The sequence below is a fragment of the Eumetopias jubatus genome, unplaced genomic scaffold (genome assembly GCF_037043125.1).
Source record: "Eumetopias jubatus isolate StellerSeaLion01/CBP00866 unplaced genomic scaffold, mEumJub1_p1.0 scaffold_105, whole genome shotgun sequence".
NCBI classification, from domain to species: Eukaryota; Metazoa; Chordata; class Mammalia; order Carnivora; family Otariidae; genus Eumetopias; species Eumetopias jubatus.
In genome coordinates this window covers 508,505-533,533 of record NW_028274911.1, presented here as the reverse complement: position 1 = coordinate 533,533, position 25,029 = coordinate 508,505, and the positions used below count along the sequence as shown (strand labels likewise).

Here is a 25,029-nt window from a genome sequence, read left to right as displayed (position 1 = left end):
CAACTGAAATAGAATAAGTTTAGGCGTATATGTTTTTGATAGAACACATGAGCGCTCTGAAGTTTTATGAGGTGTGATTATGTATTTGTCAACTTTTCAATTTGATTTATTTTTTTATATTATCTTATTAACTATTATCACAAGTCATGGTGGAAGGTTTTACATTTTTGAAATTTTAATTGTTAAAATCTTTTTTTTTACAATGTTAAAAGAATGTCATTTTAATGGATAGAATTGATGCTTTTCTAAGGAATAACTGCAGAGAAGTTAGGGTCTTAATTCAACTGTTTTGTTTTAATTGGAAGTTCTGATCTCTTTTTTTTTTTTTTATCACAGTGTGACCAGATTGGTACTGGTCATTATAACCACTGGTTTACAATAGACTCTGCATTACAAGAATCATTAATGATGAAAGTGGCAGTGTTGCCTGTTTATGAAGACTAGATGACTTTGGCTTTTCCACCCAAGGCATGAGTGCCTGGTTTAGGGGATGACCTGTTTTGGCTGATGTGGAAAATATCCAGGAATAGTGTGGGCTGACAATGGTAGCAAGTGCCTTTAGACTGGTAAAGCCTATCTGTCTCCAGCTGCCATTTCCAGACACTGGTCTGCACATAACAGCACTGCCAGGAGTCACAGGTTCCTGTGAAGGCAATGGTAGAATTTTGATTAAAGCCACTGTCTTAAATTCTTACTTATTATTAGACTTTGTTAGTTGGAAAAGAGAAAAACTATTCAGAAAATAAAGAGGTCTCAAATAGCTAGCAGCCAATCAATATAATTACCAAATAGATTCTTCTCATAGGAAACTACTGATAATGCCATTGACCGTTAGTCCATGAAGATGGCATTTATAAAGGCAAATTAAGGTTTCAGATATGATGAAATTTAGAAGCCATGTATTAGAATATACAGAATTATATGAAATTCCTAATTTCTATGGACACCACCAAAACAGCATTTCAGTGTGGATAGTTAAGAATAACAAGTGTCAGATAAACCAGAGATTAATAGCATACATTTTTGAGGAAGTTTGTTCTGTAAGTAATTTTGTTTATTCCCACTGAACAAAAACCCAATTTCTTATATTTATAACTTACTAATTGCATGGTCTACATTTTTATATGTAGAAAAATTTATAGTTTCTATGAATTAGAATTAAAAAAGGAACAGGAACTGTTTACCACATTCGTATCAGAGCCTTTCTCCTGAGTAATGAAGCAGATAATAGAACTGCCAATGTCAGGGTGGAGGTGGGCACAGCCTGAAGCTCCCATCACCTGCATCTGTAACATTTCTGGATTCTCATCTGTTTCTCCTAGAAAAACAGGTATAAAATAAGAAGTCCAAGAGATATAGCCTGCATTGTAACATTAACTAATGAGATGATATCATCATCACTTTAAATTATCTCTAAGTTTTAATGCCAAAAAACTTCATTTATTTTGTTATCACCTTCTTACTGCACATATTTATCCATTCTAATAATTTTCTTCACTTTTTAAATGCCATTCCAAATAATTTGCAATTTTATTTTCATTTGTAAAATATATTTCAAGTCATATCTAACTTCATTTTCTTAAGTATAAGTAAACACAATGACCTATGTTTTTCATTATTATAAAGTTAGCACATTTAGGAAGCAGTCCATGTCTACTTTATTTACTAAACTTGACTGTACACAGAAAGATCTACCTTGTATCATTTTGCACATTTGAAATCTTATGTAGTCATTATCAAAACGATCATTTTATAAAACCAAAACAAATCCCAGAGAATATCTCTGAGTTTGATCAAAAATTTAAAATTAATAATGGAGACAATATTGGCTAGAATTCTTATCTGAATTTTAACATCAAACAAATGGATCCCCCATCTCACATATTTTAGAACCACTGTCCCAATAAGCAAATTAACTACTGACCTGGTTTGAGAACTCTTGGCCCAGAAAGCCAGCATTCTGAGCTACTGAGGTTCTTCAGATGTCCCAATGGTGCTAAGAGCTGAATGGGAGTCTGGACCTCTTGAAGGAGCAGCAGTGCTAGATCATTTCTTGCTGCCCCACTCACCAACCGAAATCTCTCATGCAGTAGAATGTTAGACACCTTAATAACTCTCAGAGGTGCTCCAGGGTGCTTCAGGCCTAGTATTACAGCAGTGTCTTCAGGATTCCTAAGTGTGTAGTTAGAGACTAATTAGAATATATTCACTAGGATATATGAGCCCTTAACAGCCATCAGTATTAGGCTTTGTAATGTATTCCATTAGCTATGATGTATAAAGTTCCTACTTTACCTGTAGGGAAATCAGAACACTATGAAAACTCAAAATTCATACACAGTGGAATTAGGGAGGTATTAACTAAGGGAAATATCAATCAAACACACTGAGGCAAATTTCTTGCCTAGCCTGATGCAAAGATTCTATAGAGATAAGAGATACTGTTCAGACATAATATGAAGTGAATTAATTCAAAGAAGACTTCAACAAACTACTTTGAAAATACTGTAGCACAATGTATTATATGAAGCAGGATGCAAACTTACATGTTCCTGACACAGTGGGCAGCAGTGAGAACCCAAGAGCTGCTAACAAGGGAACCACTGCAAATTTGACTGCCACAGCTGATGATCATGGCTTGCCAAGGCATGGTATATCGTAGAGAAATTCGATCTGCTAAAGCTGAGAATAAAAGTAAATTCAGTAGAATCGTCATCTGTAGCCCATCTTTAAAGTTTTTCATCCTTCCTATCCCTTCTAAACTTATCACTGTTACTAAAATTGACTTGCAAACACACAGTCTGTATTGTTACATATATGCTATTTCCCTAAAAGGAATAATTGCCTTATTGTTATGTTTCCAGATCCATTATTTCTTTATGGTCAAGTTTAATTACCTTTCATTTGTCAAACTATTGGGAACTATTATAGGTCTCTTCCCAAGGGGAATTCTTTTTCAGCTGTTAGTTTGCTTAGTTAGGAGTCATTAACATAGTAAGCAATAAAAAAAGAAGCAAAATTTATTTGACCATTTATTGGAGAAATAAAGTTAAAAATTTAAGTGGAACAGAAGGAACTGAGCTTAATTACTTTTTAAGAATTCAGTGACACTTAGGAGGGGATGATGGTGGTATAGCAGGAAGACACTATAGTCACCCCATGCAATGAACACAACTATATAACCATCATATTGTCTGAAATGCAAAATAATTTGATCTGAAGACTGAGAGAACAAATTATACAGCAAAAGAGACAGAAGCAGCCATATCAAAGAAAGCAGGAAGTGTGGAGATGTTGTTTGGGAGAGAAATGGCTCATGGCCACTGCAGTGGGTAGGGAGCAATGATGTAAAAGAAGGGTGACAGACAGACTAGCACACATAGCAGTGCACAAGGATAACAAACCCCATAGGAATTAGCTTGGAAAGTGAAAGGGGCTGAATTTTGTGGTTTTAAAGTCAGTAGGCTTGGCTCTGGGAGAGCCCAGAGGCCTTGAGGCTGCTCCTAGAGAAAAGACAGGTAAACAGCCTGGGAACATACAGTGTGGAAACAGCAATCTGAAGAGCACCTGGGCCACACAGCAGAGAGGCTTCAGTTCAGAGAATGTCCCAGAGGCAGTGTTCATAGACAGGCCATCTCCAGGAACAAAGGATCTAGAAAGTACCATTTACGTCCCCTGCCCCTCAGAATAAACACAGGGCCACCTGCGGTAACCAGTGCAGCATGGTTGCTTGCTACACAACTTTTTTACACCATGTTCCACCCCTTTGTGCTCTGGCAAGACTGCCCTTCTCAGTCAAATTTGCCTCTGTCTCAGTGTGGTGGCTTTTTCACCATGGTGGGCTTCCCATAAGCCTAGTACAAACTCCTGCCTATGTCACATCTCCCAACCTGAGAGTTTTGTGAAGCCTTGCATCCAGAGGCAGTGGTAACACATCTCATTTCACAAGCAGTCCAGAACACACCTAGTTAAAACCAACCACATTCAGGCCAGAGTTTAAACACTACCCAGAGCAGGTGAAGAGAGCCACTGTAAAAGACTGGCTGAAATGATAAAGTGGCCAGAATGAAACAAAAGAACAAAGGCAGCACACACTGGAAGCATGCCTGGAAGTGGCAGCATTTGGGGACCAGTAATACGATACAGCAGGTCACTAGAGGACCTCTTCTTCCTAAGGCCATTACTGTCCGAAGAGGAATTGTAGCTAACCTCCCTAACACAGAGAAATAGGCATGGAGACTTAGACAAAATAAAAAGATGGAGAAAGCTGTCTTAAATGAAAGAACAAGATAAGGCCAAGGCCAGATCTCTAAGCAAAACTGCTATAAGTGGCATGCTTGATAGAGGATTCAAAATAATGGTCATAAGGATACTCACTGGATTGAGAAAAGACTGGAAGGCATCAGTGAGACTACTAACACAAAAAATAACATAGGAGATAAAGGGCTTAATAAATGAAATGAGAAACATTCTTGATGGCATGAAGAATAGAAGAAATGAGGAACAAATTAATGATCTAGGAGACAGAATAATGGAAAGTAATCAAGCTGAACAAAAGAGAGAAGAGAGAAGTACACAAAATGAGAATAAACTCAGTGACTCCATCAAATGTAATAACATTCATTTTATAGGAGCCAAGAAGTAGAGAGAAAAGGGGGCACAGAAATTATTTAAAGAGATAGTAACTGAAACTCCCCTAATCTGGAGAAGGAAACATATCCAGATGCACGAAGCACAGAAACCCCTCCACAAAATCAACAAAAGTAGACCCACACCAAGATTTAAACTTACACCAAGTAATTAATTTAATTTAATTCCACCAAGTAATTAAACTAGCAAAATACAGTGACAAGACAAAATTTTGAAAGCAGCAAAACAAAAGAAGACAGTTACATACAAGGAAAATGCATAAGGATAAGAGTGGATTTTCAGCAGGAAGGAGTGGCATGATATTTTTAAAGTGCTAAATGCGGAAAATCTGCAGCCAAGAATACTCTATCTAGCAAGGCTATCCTTCAGAACAGAAGGAAAGATAGTTTTCCAGGCAAAAGACAACTAAAGAAGTTGGTGACCAGTAAACCAGTTCTGCAAGAAATATTAAAAGGGGACTCTTTGAGTGGAAACAGGAGACCAAAAGTTATAGTAGGAAGGTAGGAAACATATGAGGAGTAAAAATTAACACTTCTATAAAATGTCATGCAAGGAACTCAGAAAATAAAAGGATTTAAAATATGACAGCATACGGGGACTGGGTGGCTCATTTGGTTAAGCCCCTTGATTTTGGTCTGGTTTATGATCTCAGGGTTTTGAGTTTGAGCCCAAGTCCAGCTCCATGTTGGGCATAGAGTCTGTTTAAGATTCTCTCTCTCCCTTTCCCCCATCCCTCCCCTCCCCTCTTGCTCACGCTTTCTCAAAAAATAAACAAATAGATAAATAAAGAGATAAATAACAGCAGATATTAAAATGAGAGGCGGAAAGGAGTAAAGAATGGTTTCAAGCTTAAATGACCATAAACTTAATATAGACTGCTACATGTAGAAGATATTATATACAAACCTAATGGTAACTACAAATCAAAGACACTAATAAATATGCAAAGAATAAAGAAAAAATAACCAGGTATATCACTAAAGAAAATCAGCAAACCATTAAAGAAAGACAAGAATGTATCAAAGAAAATCTTCATAAACAACCACAAAGCAAATACATTGATATGTATTTAACAATAATTATGTTGAATGTAAATGGAGTGAATATTCCAATCAGAAGACAAAGAGTGACACAATGGATGTGTCCATCCATGGGGAAGACCCATCTGTATGCTGTCTATAATAGACTCATTTGAGACCTAAAGACACCTGCAGATTGAAATGAGGGGATGGAAAAACATTTATCATGCAAATGGCTATAAAAAGAAAGCCGAAGTGGCAATACTTTTATTGTACAAACTAGACTTTAGATTTTTTAAAAAATTTTTTTTGACAGAGAGAGAGAGAGAGAGCACAAGCAGGGGGAGTGGCAGGCAGAGGCAGAGGGAGAAGCAGGCTCCCCACGGAGGAGGGGGAGCCCAATGTGGGACTCCATCCCAGGATCCCGGATCCCAGGATCATGACCTGAGCCGAAGGCAGTCGCCCAACCAACTGAGCCACCCAGGCACCCCAAACTGGACTTTTAAACAAAGACTATTAACAAAAGACAAAGAAGGGCACTATATAATCATAAAGGGGACAATCCAACAAGAAGATCTAAAACTTGTAAATATTTATACACCCAACATGGGAGAACCCAAATACATAAAGCAGTTAATAACATTAAGGAACTCATTGATAATAATGAAATAATAGTAGTGGACTTTAACACCACACTTACATCAATGGACAGATCATCCAAACAGAAAATCAACAAGGAAACAGGGCTTTAAATGACATAATGGACCAGATAAACTTAACATATATAATCATGACATTCCAACCTAAAAGAGCAAAGGACACATTCTTTTCAAGTGCATTTGGGTCATTCTCCAGAATAGATCACATGTAAGCCCACAAAACAGGCCTCAAGAAATTCAAGATGGAAGTCATACCATGCATCTTTTCTGACCACAATGCTATAAAATGAGAAATTAACCACAAGAAAAAAAAATCTGGAAAGACCACAAATACATGGAAGTTAAACTAAATATAAGTAATGAATAAGTGAACCAGGAAATCAGAGAAGGAATAAAAAAGTACATGGAAATAAATGAAAATGAAAACACAACAGTCCAAAACTGTTGAGTTTCATCAAAAGTGGTCCTAAGAGGGAAGTACATAGCAATACATACCTAGTTCAACCAGCAAGAAAAGTCTCAAATAAGCTCACCTTACACCTAAAGGAGCTAGCGAAAGAACAATAAACAAAGCCTAAAACCAGGAGAAGGAAGGAAATTATAAACATGAAAACAGAAATAAATGATATAGAAACTAAAAACAACAACAGAACAGATCAATGAAACCAAGAGCTGGTTCTCAGAAAAATACTAATAAAATTGATAAGCCTCCAGGCAGATTTATCAAGAAGCAAAGAGGAAGGACTAAAATAAATAAAATTACAAATGAGAGAGAAATAACAACCAACACCACAAAAATACAAACAGATATACAGATAATTATAAGAAAATATGAGAAACTATATGCCAACAAACTGGACAACTTGGAAGCAATTGGTAAATTCCTAGAAAAAGGAACAGAAAATTTGAAAAGATTGATTACCAACCTATAAATTGAATCAGTAATAATAATGATAAAAAAAAACTCCCAACAAACAAAAGTCCAGGATGAGATGTCTCCCCAGATGAATTCTACCAAACATTCAGAGTTAATACCTATTCTCAAACTATTCCTAAATACAGAAAAGGAAGGATCACTTCCAAATCCATTCTATGAGGAGAGAATTACTCTAAAATCAAAACCAGAGAAACGCTCCACTAAAAAAGACAATAGGCCAATATCTGATGAACACGGATGGAAAAATTCCTGAGAAAATACTAGCAAATCAAATAGAACAATACATTAAATAAATCATTCACCCACTCAAATCGGATTTATTTCTGAGTGGTAGGTGGTTCAATTATCACAAATCAATGTGATATACCATCAATAAAAGGATAAAACCATATGATTATTTCAAGAGACACAGGAAAAGCATTTGACAAAGTACAAATATCCATTCATGATAAAGATCCTCACCAAGGTAGATTTAGAAGGAACATACTGCAACATAATAAAGGCCATATATGAAAACCCCAGACACCATCAACCACAATGGCAAAAAACAGAGCTCTTTCCCTATTTAGGAAAAAAAAAATGATGTCCACTCTCACCACTGTTATTAATCATAGTATTAGAAGTCCTAGCCTCGGCAATCAGATAAGCACTAGAATCAAAGGCATCCAGTCAGCAAGAAAGACAAAAATTCAGGTAGAACTGATAAAGTCAAGTCTCAGGATACAAAGTAAATGTGCAGAAATCTGTTACATTTCTATACACCAATTAATGAGCAGCAAAAAGAGAAATTAAGAAAGCAATCCCATTTACAGTTTTACCGAAAACAATAAGATATCTAGGAATAAATGTAACCAGAGGTTTGAAAGACCTGCACTCTGAACTGTAAAACACGGATGAAAGAATTTGTAGAGCACACAAAAAATGATGAACATCCCACAGTCATGCACTGGAAGAAAAATTACTTGAAAAGGTCTCTAACCCACAGCAATCTACAAATTTAATGTAATCCTATCAAAACACCACCAGGGTTTTTCATAGAGCTAGAAAAATCCAAAAATTTGTTTGGAACCACAGAAGAACTTTGTTTTTAAATTATTTTACGTATATATTTTTATTATTATGTTCAGTTAGCAAACATATACAGAAGAACTTTAATTGTCAAAGCAATGTTGAAAAAGAAAAGTTAAGCTGGAAGCAGTACATCTAGTCTTCAAGTTATATTACAAAGCTGTAGTGATCAATACAGTATGGTACTGGTACAGAATATACAGATACATAACACACAAAAATAGATCAATGAAACAGAATAGAAAATCCAGAAATAAACACACAATTTTGTGGTCAACTAATCTTTGACAAAGCAGAAAAGAATATCCAATGGCAAAAAGACAGTCTCTTCAACAAATGGTGTTGGGAAAACTGGACAGTCATATGCAGAAGAATGAAACTGGACCACTTTCTTACAGCATACACAAAAATAAACTCAAAATGGATTAAATGTGAAAGCTGAAACCATTAAAATCCTAGAAGAGAGCACCTATAGTAACTTCTCTTGACATCAGCCACAGCAACTTCTTACTAGACACATCTCCTGAGGCAAAGGAAACAAAAGCAAAATTTAACTATTGGGACTTCATCGGGATAAAAAGCTTCTGTACAGAAAAGGAAACAATCAACAAAACTAAAGGCAGCCTGCAGAATGGGGAAAGATATTTCTAAACAATGTATCTGATAAAAGGCTAGTATCGAAAATATAAAAAGCATTTGTTAAACTTAACACCCAAAAGCCCAAACCCCAGTTAGGAAATTTTCAGAAGATATGAACAGATATTTCTGCAAAGAAGACATCCAAATGGCCAACAGACACATGAAAAGATGCTCAACATCACTCATCATCAAGGAACTACAAATCAAAACCACCATGAGTTATCACCCCACACTAGTCAGAATGGCTAAAATTAAAAAAAAAGAAGAAACAACAGATGTTGGCAAGGATGCAGAGAGGAACCCTCTTGCACTGTTGGTGGGAATGAAAACTGGTGCAGCCACTCTGGAGAACAGTATGGAGGTTCCTCAAGACATTAAAATAAAACTGCACTATGACCCAGCAATTGCAGTACCAGGTATTGACCCTCAGAATAAACAATACTGATTCAGAGGGGTACATGCTCCCTGATGTTTATAGTAGCAATGTCCACAATAGCCAAGATATGGAAGCAGCCCATCGACAGATGAATGGATAAAGAAATGTGGTACATATATACTTTGGAATATTACTCAGTCATCAGAAAGGAATGAAATCTTGCCATTTGCAATGACAAGGATGGAACTAGAAGGTATTATTCTAAGCAAAATATGTCATTCAGAGAAAGACAAATACCATATAATTCACTCACATTTGAAATTAAAAAAAAAAAGCGATGAGCAAAGGGGGAAAAAAAAGAGAGGCAAACCAAGAAACAGACTGTTAATTCTAGAGAACAAACTGATGGTTACCAAGGGGAACTCGGTGGAGGATGGGTGAAACAGGTGATGGGAATGAAGCAATGCACTTGTTGTGATGAGCACATGGTGTTGTATGGAAGTGCAGAATCGCTATATTGTACACCTGAAAGTAATATTACCATGTATGCTAACTGGAATTTAAATAACAACTTTAAAATTTAAACCTTAGTGTGATGTGCAGTTGTTACTTTAAATATGATTTTCAGGTTTGCCACTTAGGAAAGTGAAGTTTAGAGTTTGTCATAAAAGTTTTGAGTTGAAGTAATACATATATAAATTGAAATATGGTAGAGATAAGAAGATAAGAAGTTCTTTGCTCAGATATTTCAAAGTCCTCATCACTTTGACAATTAACACAGTGTAATTCCCTGGATAGTCTAGATTCTGTCTTCACCTATTCTCTTCCCTTACTCTTTTTATACATCTTATCTCTACCATTATTTCAATTTATATATGTATTAACTACTATTACTTCAACTCAAAACTTTTGGGACAAACTCTAAAATTCACTTTCCTAAGTTGCAAACCTGAAAATCATATTTAAAGTAACAACTGCACATCACACTAAGGTTTAATTTTTTAAAGTTGTTATTTAAATTCCAGTTTGCATACATGGTAATATTACTTTCAGGTGTACAATATAGCGGTTCTACACTTCCATACAACACCATGTGCTCATCACAAGTGCTTTAGAGGGTAGGAATTGGGGGGATGGGTTATTAATACCCTGGTGGTGGGTATTAAGGAGAGCATAATGAAAGGAGCACTGGTTGTTATACACAAACAAGGAATCATGGAACACTACATCAAAAACTAATGATGTGATGTACAGTGATTGACATAACATAATGAAATAAATTTTTTTAAAAAAGATTTAAAAAAGCACCCATTACTATGGATAGGACAGTATGAACATGATAAATAGGTTTAATTAGGTGAAAATATAATATGGAGAAATATGATTTGTTAGAAATAAATTTCTAAGGAAAGAAAAGTGAGGTTGTCATTGATGATAGTATGACAGATTTCATAATAGTAAGGAAAAGAAAGATGGTCACAATGTAACAGATTTCAGTAGAGCATATTAGAGAAATTTTTATATATATTTCTACCAAGAAAGTATATTCTCAACTTAAAATTCTGACATAACTTTTGTTAAGATTCTGTGGTAGTAAAGACGTTCACGTGAGAAGAATAAAAAGTTTGAGTGTCTATGCTAACCTTGTTCCCTCTTTCTATACTGATAATGTGATTAAACCATTCTAGTTCTATGGGTATCACAGTAAATAAGAAAATTATTATAATCACGTCATCTGTATCAGAAAGAAATATTATGGCAGTTAAATAATACACCAAGGATGAAATACCTTTGGAAGTCATAAGGTTAATGATTCCTAATATTTGGTATTAAAAACTCATGCATTTCTCTGGGAAAAAACTCTCCCCCTCCTTTTCTATTTCCATTATCCTTTTCTCTTCATTTTTTTTTCATACCTCCCTGACTACCATTTTCTTGGGCCTTACTCTGAGGCTGTGGCAGAGAGATGAACTGTGGCCGAACAGAAGCAGGAGTGGCAGTAAAAGCTGAGTTGTTTGTAGAGGTAGAGACTGAAAGGGAGATGGAAGCAGAGGTAGTCATGGCCCCTTGCTGGGACCCTGGTGCATGGCTGGGCCGTGTGACTCCCTGAAGCCAAAAAAGGAAAGGTCTCCCTTGGCTGAAGACGTAGGGCTTTGTGCAATGTTCATCAAAGTGACTCAAAATTCCCACCTGCACCCATGTGTCCTTTTGTTGTAGATGGCATACCAGAGGTGCCCCTAAGTCACCCTGCAAGAAACAAAGAGCAAAATGTCCATGTACACTTTAAAGGAGGCTAGGAAGTAACTTCTGGTTTTGAAGAAGTAACTTTTGCTTTCCACACCCCTCAACTGTATCACCTTACAGCCAGTCTCGCCAAGAGCTTGCTTGGCTTCCACACAGAAAGTGAACTCATTCAGCTTGGGCCAAAACTGGGCACATGTGCTGACTTGCAGTATTTTTAGATGCCTTTTCTGCAGAATTCCAGGACTTCCTAGTGGAAAAGGGAGAACAGAGAGGATTTTAGTTTTACCCTAGTTAGAGGGAGAAATATGGCTGAAGGAAAAGATAATCACAAACCTTCTATTACATGAAAGCATACTACTCCTTCTTTTCAAATATATCATACTTATGCTCATGTAAATATGCTGCATTACTCACCTCTCATGAGGGACCAACTGGGTAGCCAGCAGTCATACAGCTGTATATTTTTCTCTTGCTCCAGGTTCTCCTCTAGACAGATAGGAAGCACCAAGGGTTGAAAATGTAGGGGCTGTTTCAGGAAGATTAGCCCAGGACCCAAAGGTCCCTTGGGACCTAGGTAGGGCATGGCACGGTGAATGCCTACAGTTTGAGCTTGAGCAGGCTCCTGAAGATCAGTAAGCCCCACTTGGACCAGGGCTAGTGCTTCTGAGTTTTTTCTGGGAGGGAAATTTATCAAGCATTTTATTATTACATATTTCAATGTGGAAAAGAACTCTAGAGATAACATGAATAAAATAAAGTCCAGGTGAGCATGAAAGTACTACTATTCCCTTCACTACTTCTGTCTTATTAGGAACACTATGTTTAGACACCTTCAGAAATGAGGAGGTAAGTTTTACAATGCAAACCATTTAATTGTTGAAAATTCCTAACTTGAATTATTAGGCATCCTAATATTTATCGTGAAAGTAAAATACACCAAATACACCAAATAGTGAAATACACCAAAAACTAATGATGTACTGTATGGTGACTAACATAACATAATAAAAAAAAAACACTTAGTGAAATACATTTTGGAAGTTAGGAGTTGAAATATTGTATAGTAATAATATAAATAACTTTGGAAAGTTATTCCCTTTCTGGGGGCTTTGTTTTCCTTGTTTGTCCAAAGACTTACTTCACTATGCTAAAAGAAGAAATAAAACTATGCTCAAAAGGATATTTTTCAAAGAGTTATAATTCTTCTACAGATCCATATATTTAAGAGATAACATGGTTGAAGTCAGAAAGTGGAAAACTGTGAACCTTACTATTTAAACTTTCCATCATTTTATTATAGGTAAAATTATACAAAAATAGGGTATCTTTTAACCGTTCTATTGATTTGGATCCTGAAATTATCTCTGAAAAACATGTAAAGCACCCATTTATGGATACTTGAGATATGACAAGATACAAGTAGAGATGCTTTCTCTTTAGTTAAGAAAATGTAACAGATGTGACTACTGCAAGAAGATACACAAAATTTGATTTCTGTAACAAAGAATATGTACCATCTTTAAAGAATCTTGAAAGGACATACTCAGACTTACATGAAATTTGCACATCTAGCTGAGGTAAGGATCCACTGTTCATTCAGTACAGAGCCAGCACAGAAATGGGAGAAAGAGAGTTGCACGGAAACCATCCAAGGAAATTCACCCACGTCTGCCTCCCAGCAGTTGGGACAGTGGGGCACAAGGCCAGGTCGTAATCCACACTCTGCAGAAGGAATCCATATTTTCAATAGGTGAAGGAAGTATTATTACCTCCTTTACCTGAACAGTTTGATTTCCTATTTTTTGACTTTATCAAAGTGCTTGTAAATTTTCAACTTTAGGAAAGTGCTTGGAAATATAAATTTTAACCCTATATAGTTGGGTATGGGAATAGAGATTGTCTGAATACACCTCTCTGAAAATAACATATGTCTATTCACTCCTCAAATAGAACAGTAAACCATTTCTAAGCACTAAAAGCATTTTTATAATATGCTCTGAAAGGAACTACACTTATAAAAAAACTGTTTCTAGCAAAATTGGTCTTCTCTGAATATGTACATATCTGTTAAGATTTTGTAATCCATTCCCCATTCTCTGATCTAAATAATGGTTTGAATTATGTCCTGCCCAAGTATGAGGGCATGACTTCTGACCTATAGAGAAACTCTTGTAATTAGGCTCTAACAAAGACCTTGGTGCTAAGGATAATAACTCAAATAGATGACTACACTGAACTTGCCTGTGGCTTCATGAGAAATAACAGCTGTCTTGAAGAGCCAGAAAGCCTGGACACTCCCTTTCCAGGCCACACCTAGGTGACACTCAGCCAAAGAAACGTTGAGTTGTGAATACTTGAGAGGATCTTGTTCAGGCTGATGAGACTTGGTTCCAGATTGAGACCCAGGCATCAGAGAAGGTTCTTTTCTTAAAAGGGTGGCTGGAGCAGCAAGCAGATATGAAAAAGTATGAGAAAGAATGTTCTCTTCAGTAAATTTTAAGGAAGACAGTTCCTTGACAGAGCTATCAGAAGAGGAGGCTAAGGCAGGAGAACAGGAGAGAAGGCTGCTGGAGAAAGAATGGAGCAAGAAGGGAAAATATAGAATAAAGGCAATATACCAGAAGAAATGACCAAATAGGAATGGGGCAATGCACATGGTGATGGGAGAGAACAAGGAATAAGAAAGGAAAATGATGGAGAGAGGGGGCTAAGAGATGTAGATGTTACATCAGGGCTTCCATTTGTTTTTGTAATTTGGAATTTGACAACCTTCGGGTAATGAAGTCTTTCAGGAAGCCAAGTACTTGCAAGGGGAAGAAAAGAAAGGGAATGTTTGTGAGCTCACTCAAACGGAGAGAATTGATTTGATATTGGCTTTCTGTTTTACCTATCTCAGTTGACAAAGCTATAAAATACTGATGTGGGGAAGGAATTATTTCTATTGGTTAAAAAAGGTACATGTTTAGACCAGGAACTGAAATGGCTAGTTAAGGGAGTTGCTCTATCTGGCTCAACCTCAGAAGGAACAAATGATATAATTCTATCGGCTTATAATGCCTGTCAGGTCTGATTTCTACTTCAGTATGGATCCATGTTCTGACTTTGTCATGTTTCTGAATAGCAAATGATGCAATCATACCAGTTTCAGGGTGGGCCCCGGATCTCACTGCTTGGGTTTCAGGATGGATCCAAGGGTGAAACATACCAACTTCAGGCTGCAACCCGGAGCTGAAGATCTGAGATTCGGAATTGGTCGATGGTCTGACTTTATTCATTGGAATGTAGAACCAAGATCTAAGTGCATCAGCATCTAGCTTCATCCAGGGTCTGACTGTTTGGATTTCTGAGTAGGGTTGATTCACAGTACCTCTTTGCTGAATCCAGGGGTGATTTATACCGTCAGCCTGACTCCAGGGACTGACAGATTGGGAGTCAGATTTAATCCAGGGTTGAAATGTATCACTTTGAGTCTGTAACCAAGATGTAATTGTATCAAGTTCCAATGAAGTTGGAGGTTTTACTACTTTGCCCTCTGTCTGGGTCCAAATTTGGATTGTTTCAGTTTCAGGTTGAGTCCATGATCTAATTGTATTGGCTTCAGGCTGGTTCCAAGGTTTTATTGAATCCAGTTTAGTCTGGAACCAGTGTCTTATTACTGTACCAGCTTCTAACTGGGTCAGGGGGTATATTTCTATATTTTCAGACTGGGTCCGTGATCTAATTGTAGCAGTTTCAACCTGAATCCAGGGTTGCACTGTACTGATTTCAAGCTTGGTCCAGGATCTGACTGTACTAGTTTCATACTGAGTCCAAGAGCTACTTATACCATTTTGGGTCCCAGAAGATGTCATTTGAGATTCAAGATGGGACCAAGGCCTAACTGCATCATTTTGAGTCAGGTACCAAAATGTGCCTGTATTTCTTTCAGTCCAGATACTGACTGACTGAGACCCAGGCTTGGTCCAGGGTGTGACTGTACTGCTTTTAGACTGGATCCAGAGGTTGAATATACTAGCTTCACTGTGAATCCATGGTCACAAGGCATCACCTCCAGAAAGGGTCCAGGTTCTTACTTTGTCTTTTTCAGACTTATTCCAGGGGTGGGATATACCAGTTTTTGTTGGAATCCATGGTATGACTGTAGGAGTTTCATGTTGGGCCAAGGGCTCAAATCTATCAGTTTCAAACTGGGTCAAAGTTCTCACTGTTTGAAGTTTTGAGCAGGCCGAGGTACTTACTCTTTCTGTTTCAGTTTTAAACCAATATCGGCTAATATCAGTTTCAGATAGGGGTAAGAGTGTGGCTGCTTGTGACAAAGGCACTCTCCATGATACCAGTGTTTCAAATTCTGGCAAAGGCCATGTATTAACATTATTAATTCCAGGATGTGTCGACAGAAGAGATGCTTGATTTTCTCCTTGAATCAAGGATTGAGTAGAATCACTTTGAGGATGCAATGAAATACTGAATACACCAGCTTCAGGCAGTATCCATGATTTCTTAGACTCAGATATAAGTACAGTCCAAAATATGACCGTATCAGTTACACTCGGTATATAAGAATTTACTGCTTGATATTCAGACTGAGTCCAGGATATAATTGTGGACATTGCAGAATGTGTCCAGGATTTTACTAATGAATATTCATTATGAGTCCATATTTTCACTGTAGAAGCTTTAGTGTCTGTCAAAGGATTTAGAAGAGAGGAGGCCTGGGTCCATGTTGTGACGGTAGAAACAAGTGTCACTGTCCAGGGATTTACTGCTGGAAACACACCTTGGTTCCATGACATGACTCTGGAAGCAAGAGCCTCTGTCCAGGGATTTACTGCTGGAGGTACAGCTTGAGTCCATGATGTGACTCTGGGTGTATCAGTGTCTGTCCAGGGATTTACTGCTGGAGGTACAGCTTGGGTCCATGGAGTGACTCTGGATGCACCAGCCTCTGTCCAGGGATTTACTTCTGAAGGGATAGCTTGGGTCCATGGAGTGACTTTGGATGCATCAGCTTCTGTCCAGGGATTTATTCCTGGAGGTGCAGCTTGGGTCCATGGCATGACTCTGGATGCGCCGGCGTCTGTCCAGGGATTTCCTTCTGGAGATACAGCTTGGGTCCATGATGTGACTCTGGATGCACCAGCCTCTGTCCAGGGATTTATTGCTGGAGGTACACCTTGTGTCCATGGAATGACTCTGGATGCACCAGTGCCTGTCCAGGGATTTACTACTGGAAGTACAGCTTGGGTCCCTGGAAAGACTCTGGAAGTGACAGCCTCTGTCCAGGTATTTACTGCTACTGGAAATACTACTTGGATCCATGGTATGTCTCTCAAAGTGACAGCTTCTGTCCCTGGATTTACTGCTACAGATATAGCTTGGGTCCATGATGTGACTCTGGAAGCAACAGCCTCTGTCCAGGGATTTACTGCTGGAAATTCAGCTTGGATCCATGGTTTGACTCTGGAAGTGATAATCTCTGTCCAGGGATTCACAGCAAGAGCCTGACCCTGAGTTAGGGCTGTGACTGTGTCACTCTCAAATTGTGTCCAAGTTTTAACCACTACAGATTGAATAAGGGTGAATTGTGGGAATATTTCAAAAGTAGACCAAGGAATTACTGTTTTGGCTTGGGTCCAAAATATATCTGATGAAGTTAATATCTGTGTCCAAGGTTTTGCTCTTGAAGATTCATCCAGGACCCACACTGTGACTGTATCTGCTACAGACTTTGTCCAGGGATTTAATGCTTGGGATTCGGCCTGAGGCCACAGGATAATTGTATCAGCTACAGCCTGTGTCAATGAACTTACTGCTGGATATTCAGCTTGTGTCCATGGCATGACTAAGGAAGCTACAGGCTCTATCCAAGGATTTACTTCTGGAGATTCAGTCTGAGTCCACCATATGACTATACTAGCCTCAGGCTCAACTGACTGTTTTAGGGCTGGAGATTTGTACTCTGATTCAGACTGTGTCCATGGATTTACTGCCAGAAATTGAACCTGAGTCCAAGTATTTACTGATGGAGATTTAGTCTGTGTCCATTCTGTGACTCTATAAGCTATAGGTTGTGTCCACTGATTTACAGCTAGAGATTCAGCCTGGGTCCATAATGGGACTATGGAAGCTATAGCTTCTATCCTGGGAATTAAGGGTGGAGATTCAGACTGAGTCCACCTTTTGACGGTACCAGTTTCAGTGTCCAATGTTTTGGGCAACTGTCGTGTCCAAAGTTTTACTTCTGAAAATTGAGATTTGGTGCCTGGTGTGACTTTATCAAATTTAGTCTCTATCCAGGGCTTCATGGTTGGAAAAAATCCCATGGTCCATGGTATGGCTGTTTCAGAAACAGCCTCTGTCCAGGTATTTTCTTCTGGGGATTCATTCTGAGTCCATGGTATGACTGTGTTATTTTCAGTCTGTGTCCAGGTATTTACTGCAAGAGATTCATCCTGGATCCAAGGTGTGACTGTAACATTTTCAGGTTGTGTCCAGAGATTTGCCACTGGCAGTTCAGGCTGAGTCCACTGTGTGACTATACGAGACAAAGGATACATCAAGAGCCTTTGTCCTGGAAATTCAGTCTTTGCCCATGTTGTGACAGTATCAGCTAAAATATCTGTCCGGTGATTAATTGCTGAAGCTTCTCCCTGTTTTGAGAGTATAACTGTTTCGGTTTCAGACTGTGCCCAGGGATTAACTTCTGGAGTCTCAGCCTGTCCCCATGCCCATGGTGTTGATGTATCAGCTTCATTTTGTGCCCTGGGATTGATTATACCCACATCTGGCTGAATCCGACGTCTTATGTCAGATTCAGATTGTGTCCAGAATCTAACCTTATCACCTTCAAGCTCATCCCAGGGCCTTACAGTGTAAATGTCATGTTGTATCCAGGCTCTTAGCTTGTCTGCCACAGGTTGGTTCCAGGGCCTAACTATTTCTGTTTTGGACTGTATCCAGTGGTGGGCTACTTGGGATACTGGCTCTCTCCACATTGTGGGTGTCTCCACTTGAGTCTGGAACCAATGTCTGACATTGTCAGCCTCAGATTTAGTCCTAAGCCTGGGTATATCACCTTCAGGTTGGGTCCAGGAATGGGCTGTTTGAAATTCTGTCTCAATCCAAGGTTTGAATGTATGCATTTGAGTATACAACCAGGGTCTGACTCTATCAGCTTCAAGCTCAGACCAGGAAATGGTTGTCTGAGATTCAAGTTGGTTCCATGTTCTGAATGTATTGGTTTGTATTTGCAACCAAAGTCTAGCTATATCAGCTTCAGGCCCTGTCCAGGGTGTAATTGTATTAACTTTAAACTGCCTCCAGATTCTGAATGTCAATGCTTCAGGCTTCATCCATGGTTGGATGCTACTAGCTTTTGACTGAGTCCATGGTCTCACTATGTCAACCTCAGGCTGAGTCCAAGGGTAGAGTGTTTGCAAGTCTGGCTGAGACCTTGCTCTCATTTGATTAGACTGAGTCCAAAACCAGGATCTGGCTGTACCAGCTTTAGGCTTGTTCCCAAGTCTGAAGGTTTCAATTTCAGTGTGTGTCACGGATCTAATTATATGTGCTTCTGACTGGGTCCAATGTTTGTCTTTACCATTTTCAGTCTGGGCTCTAGGTCTGACTATTTGAAACTTAGGCTGAATCCAGCGTCTGATTCTTTCAGTTTTAATCTGTAACCATGGTCTGATTTCTGCTTTCAGCTGAGTCAGTGGTTTTCTTGCCTGGGTTTCTGGCTGGGTCCAGGTTTGGGTTATGGCAGCTTCAGGTTTACTCCAGGGCCTGGTTGTATCAGCTTTAGACTGAAAAAAAGGCTTAATTACATTTGTAATAGTATGTATCAAAAACCAGGTTGTATCTGCAGTTTGAATCTGGGGTTTGACCATAACAGATTCACGTTTACTCAATGGACTTATTCTCTCCATTTGACTTGAGGCTTTGCCCAGACTGGTATTATATTGTGCCCAAGACTTAATAGTGTTGCTTGCAGATGGTATCCAAGTGAAAGGCATATTAAGTGCTGAAGAAGTCCACAATTGAGCTGACTTAGATTCAGGGAGAATCCAGTATTCATTAGTCTTTTCTGTAATTTCTTGGGATCCATCTAAATTTAAGACTGACTGAAACCAGGGTTCCAACCTAAGAGTTACTGTAGGATACTGAGATCCATCTGCATTTAGCGTGGAATGAGTCCAGAATTCATTTTTATTAACTGTTAAAGGAACCCATGCATTCAAGTTATAAGTTACTGGTTTAAAAGCAGTGTGAACTCTACCGACTACATGGTGTATTTGGCTTCCAATATTCTCTTCACTTGATTGTATCTGCATCACTGTTCCAGTTTTATCAGGTACAGAATGTATCCAAGGTCCAATGTCAGGGGTAATTTCTAGCCAGGGTCTAGCTAGAAGTTGACCATGGAAAGGAACCTTACTAGACTGAACTTGAAACTGTACAGTATTAACCCCAGAAAGAAGGTGGGATCCATCTACGCCACTTGAAAACAAAACCCAGGATATAGCAGAACTAACTAATGGTAGAGTATGAAGCCCAATGATACCAGCTAAAGGATTAACCCAGGGGTTTACTGAATTGGTCATCGTTTGGTATTGATATTTCATTGTATCTTTCTGAGGAAGGCCCCAGGGTATAGATTTATCAGGTGTTGGAGTCTTTGGGGGTCCAGAAAGAACCAAAGTTTCAGAAGTACCAGCTATTGGGGTATTCCAGGGCTCAGAAATATCAGAAGGATCCCGCTGTTTGGTAACAAGAGACGTCGAAGATTGTATCATTGGGAATTTGCTAGTTGAGGAGAGCTGACTAGCTTGAAGGTGTAACTGTCTACTGCCAGGAAAAGAGTCTCTATTATTTAAACGAAAAAATACTGGAGGAGGATTCCGGTGCTGTCTGTTCAGTGGGAAAGTGCCTAATCTTCTCTTCCGTGACTGTACAGAGAGTCTGTGGGAGGTCAAAATGGCAGTACCCCTGCTCAGGCTAAGCCTGTCTTGTGGACGATGTTCTACCCCAGGAGTAAAATTGCAGGGTAGGGAAAAAATAGGATCCAGTGGCTTCTGAGATGTCTTGATAAGCCATTTCACCCAAGATAAATATGGGGCTGTCTTGATGACAAGAACAGGGTCATAACAGGCCATTGAGGATTCACTGACCAGGCCTACCAGTTCCCAGTGGTTGCCACAGAGGCAGAGAACAGGACTACCCTGCTGTACCTGAATGAGGAAAAAAGATAAGCCGTATTTATGTGGGACAAACGGGCAGACAAACATAAATCGTAAGAATATATTAAATATATGTAACATAAGTTATATGTAAATATATAATATATAAATTATAAAATGTATGGCTACACTTTTGTCATAAATAATATCTGTATATTATATACATATTATCAATAAATACATTGAAATAGATAAGATTTATATATTTTTCTGCATATATCCATATGACATGGTGAAAAATAATAAATGTTACCTGGTACATACTTCATAAAGCTCCAGAATAACTTACACACACATAATTGTAACTCCATTTAAAGGAGAAAAACTAAATTACAAAGGATATTTAGAGAAAACTCCCACGTTCTAAATAGCAATTACATATTCAACATTCTTTATTTGGATATCACTTATTCCCTTTGCTGAGTATTTCTAGGCAGGGCAAACTTACACAATCATATGTAATGACTGTGTTTATCCTTATCACTCCACGTCATTACTCTGGTTCAAGTTGTCCTCATTTATTTTCAAACCATCGTCATTTCTGCTATTCTCTCATACCCAAACTTATTCCATGCTTTGTTCCTCCTGGCAGGCAGGATGATACTCAGAGTAAAATCCAAAGGTGTTGTTAATTAGTTTCTGATCTCAGCTCAACATTTTTCCTTTGTTCATTTTGCTACCATCATATTTGTTTCATTCTTCACGGAAATTTTTCCACAGTAGTATCCTTTGCCTGGAATTGGCTTCCCTCGTGGGATTTACTTGGGTTGATTTCTCAAGGGCTGTAAGTTTTTGGTCAAATAGAACATTTTTAAAGATCTTCTGCATTTCTCCTATTTTAACAGCCCATCTTCATTATTTTCTTGGGAAACAATTGTTAGCTTTTGAGTAAGCTTCATGTGGATAAGGATAATTATATGCTTTTTTTAAACTGCTGCATCTTAGCATAGCACCAAATCATGTTTAGGCAATCAATATTTGATGAATGAATGATTCCTTATTGTTTTTGCAGTTCATGCCAGACCATTTTGTGGGAATAAATGTGAAGAGTACAAAGGTACTGTAATAGACTTTGTTGGTTAGATTTCTAAATAAATCTGACTTCTTGAATTTAATTTTAAAAGCCATCTTTCATTCCACCTTCCAGAACAGGAAATATTTGATTCTTCTAAAATACATTTTTTTTTTTTGCATTAAAATCTTTCTGTGACTCCAAGGACTTCTACAACTGACTCCAGGCACCATTACTTCATAATTGGTCCAAAGCAATTTTCTTTTCTCTTTTTTAAATATTTTTCTTAGCATCATGTGCCCCTTACAAATTTTACCACTCAAATATTTTCTGTGCATTGAATGGTCATTACATTTGCACATCTTATTTCTATTATGAAGAGCTACTTTCCTCTCAAAATTTTAAGTATGCCCTTCTTCTATCCAAATGTAGATATAATTGTTATCTCCACTGTTCACAATAAAGATTTCTATAAGAACATTAACAAAATTATATTTTTACTAAATTACTGCACTACTCTCTCCTATCAAAACATAAACTCTGGTGACCGGGCCCAGAAAATCAGGATTTTCTAAGAACTGGGACCAGGCCTATTTCCTCTATGTACCCTATCAATTTGTAATCTACCACGCGGTGGTTACCTTGTCTTTCTTAATTTCAAATTTCTCAAATATTGGTTTCAACGCTTTGGTCTTTTGGGCTTGACAAAGTTTTGGCAATATGTTTATTAAGAGGAATTTGATATCACCCATATCCCTTTTCCACTACAAATTTTAACATCTTCCTTATTTGTAAATTTCAAACATTTTTATTTTTGCCTCTCACTTTTTTTGCCTTAAATTTCTTTGTAGCCATTTGTGACTTCTTAAATTTTATCTGTTACAAACTAAGTATTACTACATGTAGTATATAACACAAATATTACTACATATCTTCTAGGTTGAGCGTTGGGAAAAAAGTCATGATACTCTTTTAAAATATATATTGGTAGCAGGTACTCCTCATCTCTAACTCAGTTACAATATTTTTGTAGCTTCAGGATGGTGAGATAATAATTACACCTCATAACTGAAGACTTTTAAGTACTCAGTTTGTATTTGTAAAACTGACTTCTATTTGTATTCTAACAAACCAATCCAAGGATAACCTGTTCTTCCCATTGCCTCGAATATATTTTAGCAAATTTTCTAATTCTGAAATTTCATTGATGAAAATATTCCTGCTTTATTTGTGACCTTAAGAATAAATATATCTTTGAATATTTTTTGACATAATGTATGTATGATTATATAATCACATAAACATTACACCTGTGGATTGCATGTGAAAGTAAAGAAACTTTCTTTTTTATTAAGGGAGGAAGAGTCAACATGTTATCGAATGCTCTTAAATTCTTAAGTGTACAGTGTAAGATTGTTAACTATATACACTAGGTTGTTCAGCAGATCTCCAGCACTTATTCATCTTGCATAAATGAACTTGTATCCATTTTACATTTGACATATATTTTTACATCTCCCCCCAATGGTAACTCTGCCCTTATACAGTAAGTACCCAGCAGTCTCCTTGTGGCTGACTCCAGATGCATAAGTTGTTACTTTTAGTTAGGTGGATATATTGATGGTGGCAGAATGAGAGGTCCAGCAGCTTAACTGACAGCTTTTTGATACTGGTTCCAAAGTTATTGTGGTCTGAGGGAATAGAGATAGAAAGGACTATGAGATATGGGTTATTATATTCCTATGATTTACTACTAGGTTGGTACAACTTTCAATCTTTCAATCACAAAAAATTACTGAGATAACTCTGACTTCTCCTTTCCTTCCATCTAATCTCATACATACTTATTTCATACTTTCTTGTATTTTTTAGCTGTTCCTAAATCCCTCTTAATAGAACACAGAATATTATAACCCATGATATTGTCACTTTTCCTTCTTTCCTCCATGTGAAGTGGAGTAATATGGCCTTAATTATTTACAAGATTTTTTAACATCCTATTTTATTTTTGCACTGTTTGCTTTGTTTTTTCTATATCATTATATGAGCTACATTTATGATATGACAGAACATGACACTTGAGCTTACTCTGATATTGGTATACCCTGCAGTGTCTGTACTGGCAGTTATAACAGCTCTTCCAGAAGATGTTATAAGTGTGATAAAGTGGTATTCCCCCCACCCTGATAGGGTACTGTAGCAGGATGACTCCTATGTCTCCTTTGACTGGATCCATTCCAACTTGTGGACCAAAACTGGGGTGCAGGCATATTGTATGGCCAAGTAAGATATCTTCTTGGTCAATGACTGCTGAAATGTCAGAGTCCAAATGTTTCCTAAAGGAATAGAAAAGTACAGAAGAGCATAATGAAATTAGACTGAGAAAAACATTTCATTAGCTTCATTTAACCTGAAATGTTAATGTAATCCAACAAATTTCTCTTAACATCCCTGTAAAATGATGCTCTACATTGCAATAGAATTTGACTTTTAGAACTCCAAGCTTCATTTTTAATATGTTATTTTCCAACAACAAAGTCCCTTGAATGCGTCACTAACCAATGCAAATAAAATTAATTTTGACAAAACAAATATAAAGTATATATGTAACTATGATCCCTTTATCGCGATTCTAGATGTACTTACAGTTTATTCAGACAGCTGGCTGTGGAGAGGATCCACCACTGACTCAGAATAATGCCCTGGCAGTTTTCAGCCAGGGACACTAGCCATGGGATGTTGCTGGATGCTGTCAATGGGGCAACCGTTGGGGTCAATGAGCTTAACCACTGCTTTTGAGAATTGGGTACTAAAAGGCCAGATAGGGAGGAGAGGAGGTAAATATAACATGATAAACAACATCTTGCTGAATGATTATTGATATTTGTCATCCTAACTTTCATTTGTTGAAGATGTGAAATAAGAGAATATAGAGAAGAATGAGAAACATAAATAAAAGTGGCAAAATGTAAGACTAGATGAAAGACAAACATGATAAGAAGTAAGAAATGAAATAAACATCAAGGAGAAAAACAGAAGATATTTTAAAAAGTTAAGGAAAATAAAAAATATTTCCCCAGTAATAACACAAACAGAGGAGAAAAAAATCCCAATTATCTGTAACTTACCACCACAGCAGTGAAAAAACAGTCCCCAAAACTGATAGAAGCAAAGTGGAGATCTCAT

At 37.6% G+C, this 25,029-nt stretch overlaps 2 protein-coding genes across 2 annotated transcripts; both read right to left on the bottom strand.

Moving 5' to 3' along the window:
* Positions 1-373: 373 nt before the first annotated feature.
* LOC148161651 (serine protease 53-like) lies at positions 374-15,485 on the bottom strand. Its single transcript, XM_088020683.1, has 9 exons — positions 13,834-15,485; positions 13,146-13,314; positions 12,007-12,266; positions 11,706-11,839; positions 11,295-11,595; positions 2,547-2,682; positions 1,925-2,172; positions 1,185-1,318; positions 374-643 (listed from the first exon to the last, which is right to left on the bottom strand). The coding sequence occupies exons 1-9, from the start codon at positions 14,246-14,248 to the stop codon at positions 374-376; spliced, it is 2,067 nt and encodes a 688-aa protein (XP_087876809.1). The 5' UTR covers positions 14,249-15,485.
* A 2,243-nt stretch (positions 15,486-17,728) lies between these two features.
* Positions 17,729-25,029, bottom strand: LOC148161650 (uncharacterized). The gene is made up of 7 exons (XM_088020680.1): positions 24,972-25,029; positions 24,490-24,652; positions 23,932-24,179; positions 23,398-23,534; positions 18,962-20,822; positions 17,783-18,898; positions 17,729-17,733 (listed from the first exon to the last, which is right to left on the bottom strand). Exons 1-7 carry the CDS (start codon positions 25,027-25,029, stop codon positions 17,729-17,731), a joined length of 3,588 nt encoding a protein of 1,195 aa, XP_087876806.1.

Coding starts and splice junctions, on each gene's coding strand:
- LOC148161650 (XM_088020680.1), bottom strand. CDS start 25,029: ATGAGATCTCCACTTTGCTTCTATCAGTTTTGGGGACTGTTTTTTCAC. Junction 23,535..23,931: donor CAGGGTATACCAATATCAGA/GTAAGCTCAAGT, acceptor CTATTCCCTCAG/ACCACAATAACTTTGGAACC. Junction 20,823..23,397: donor AGCCACAAGGAGACTGCTGG/GTACTTACTGTA, acceptor TTCCTCATTCAG/GTACAGCAGGGTAGTCCTGT.
- LOC148161651 (XM_088020683.1), bottom strand. CDS start 14,248: ATGTGCATTGCCCCATTCCTATTTGGTCATTTCTTCTGGTATATTGCC. Junction 12,267..13,145: donor GCTAGATGTGCAAATTTCAT/GTAAGTCTGAGT, acceptor TTTCCCTCCCAG/AAAAAACTCAGAAGCACTAG. Junction 644..1,184: donor AAGGCTCTGATACGAATGTG/GTAAACAGTTCC, acceptor TTGCCTTCACAG/GAACCTGTGACTCCTGGCAG.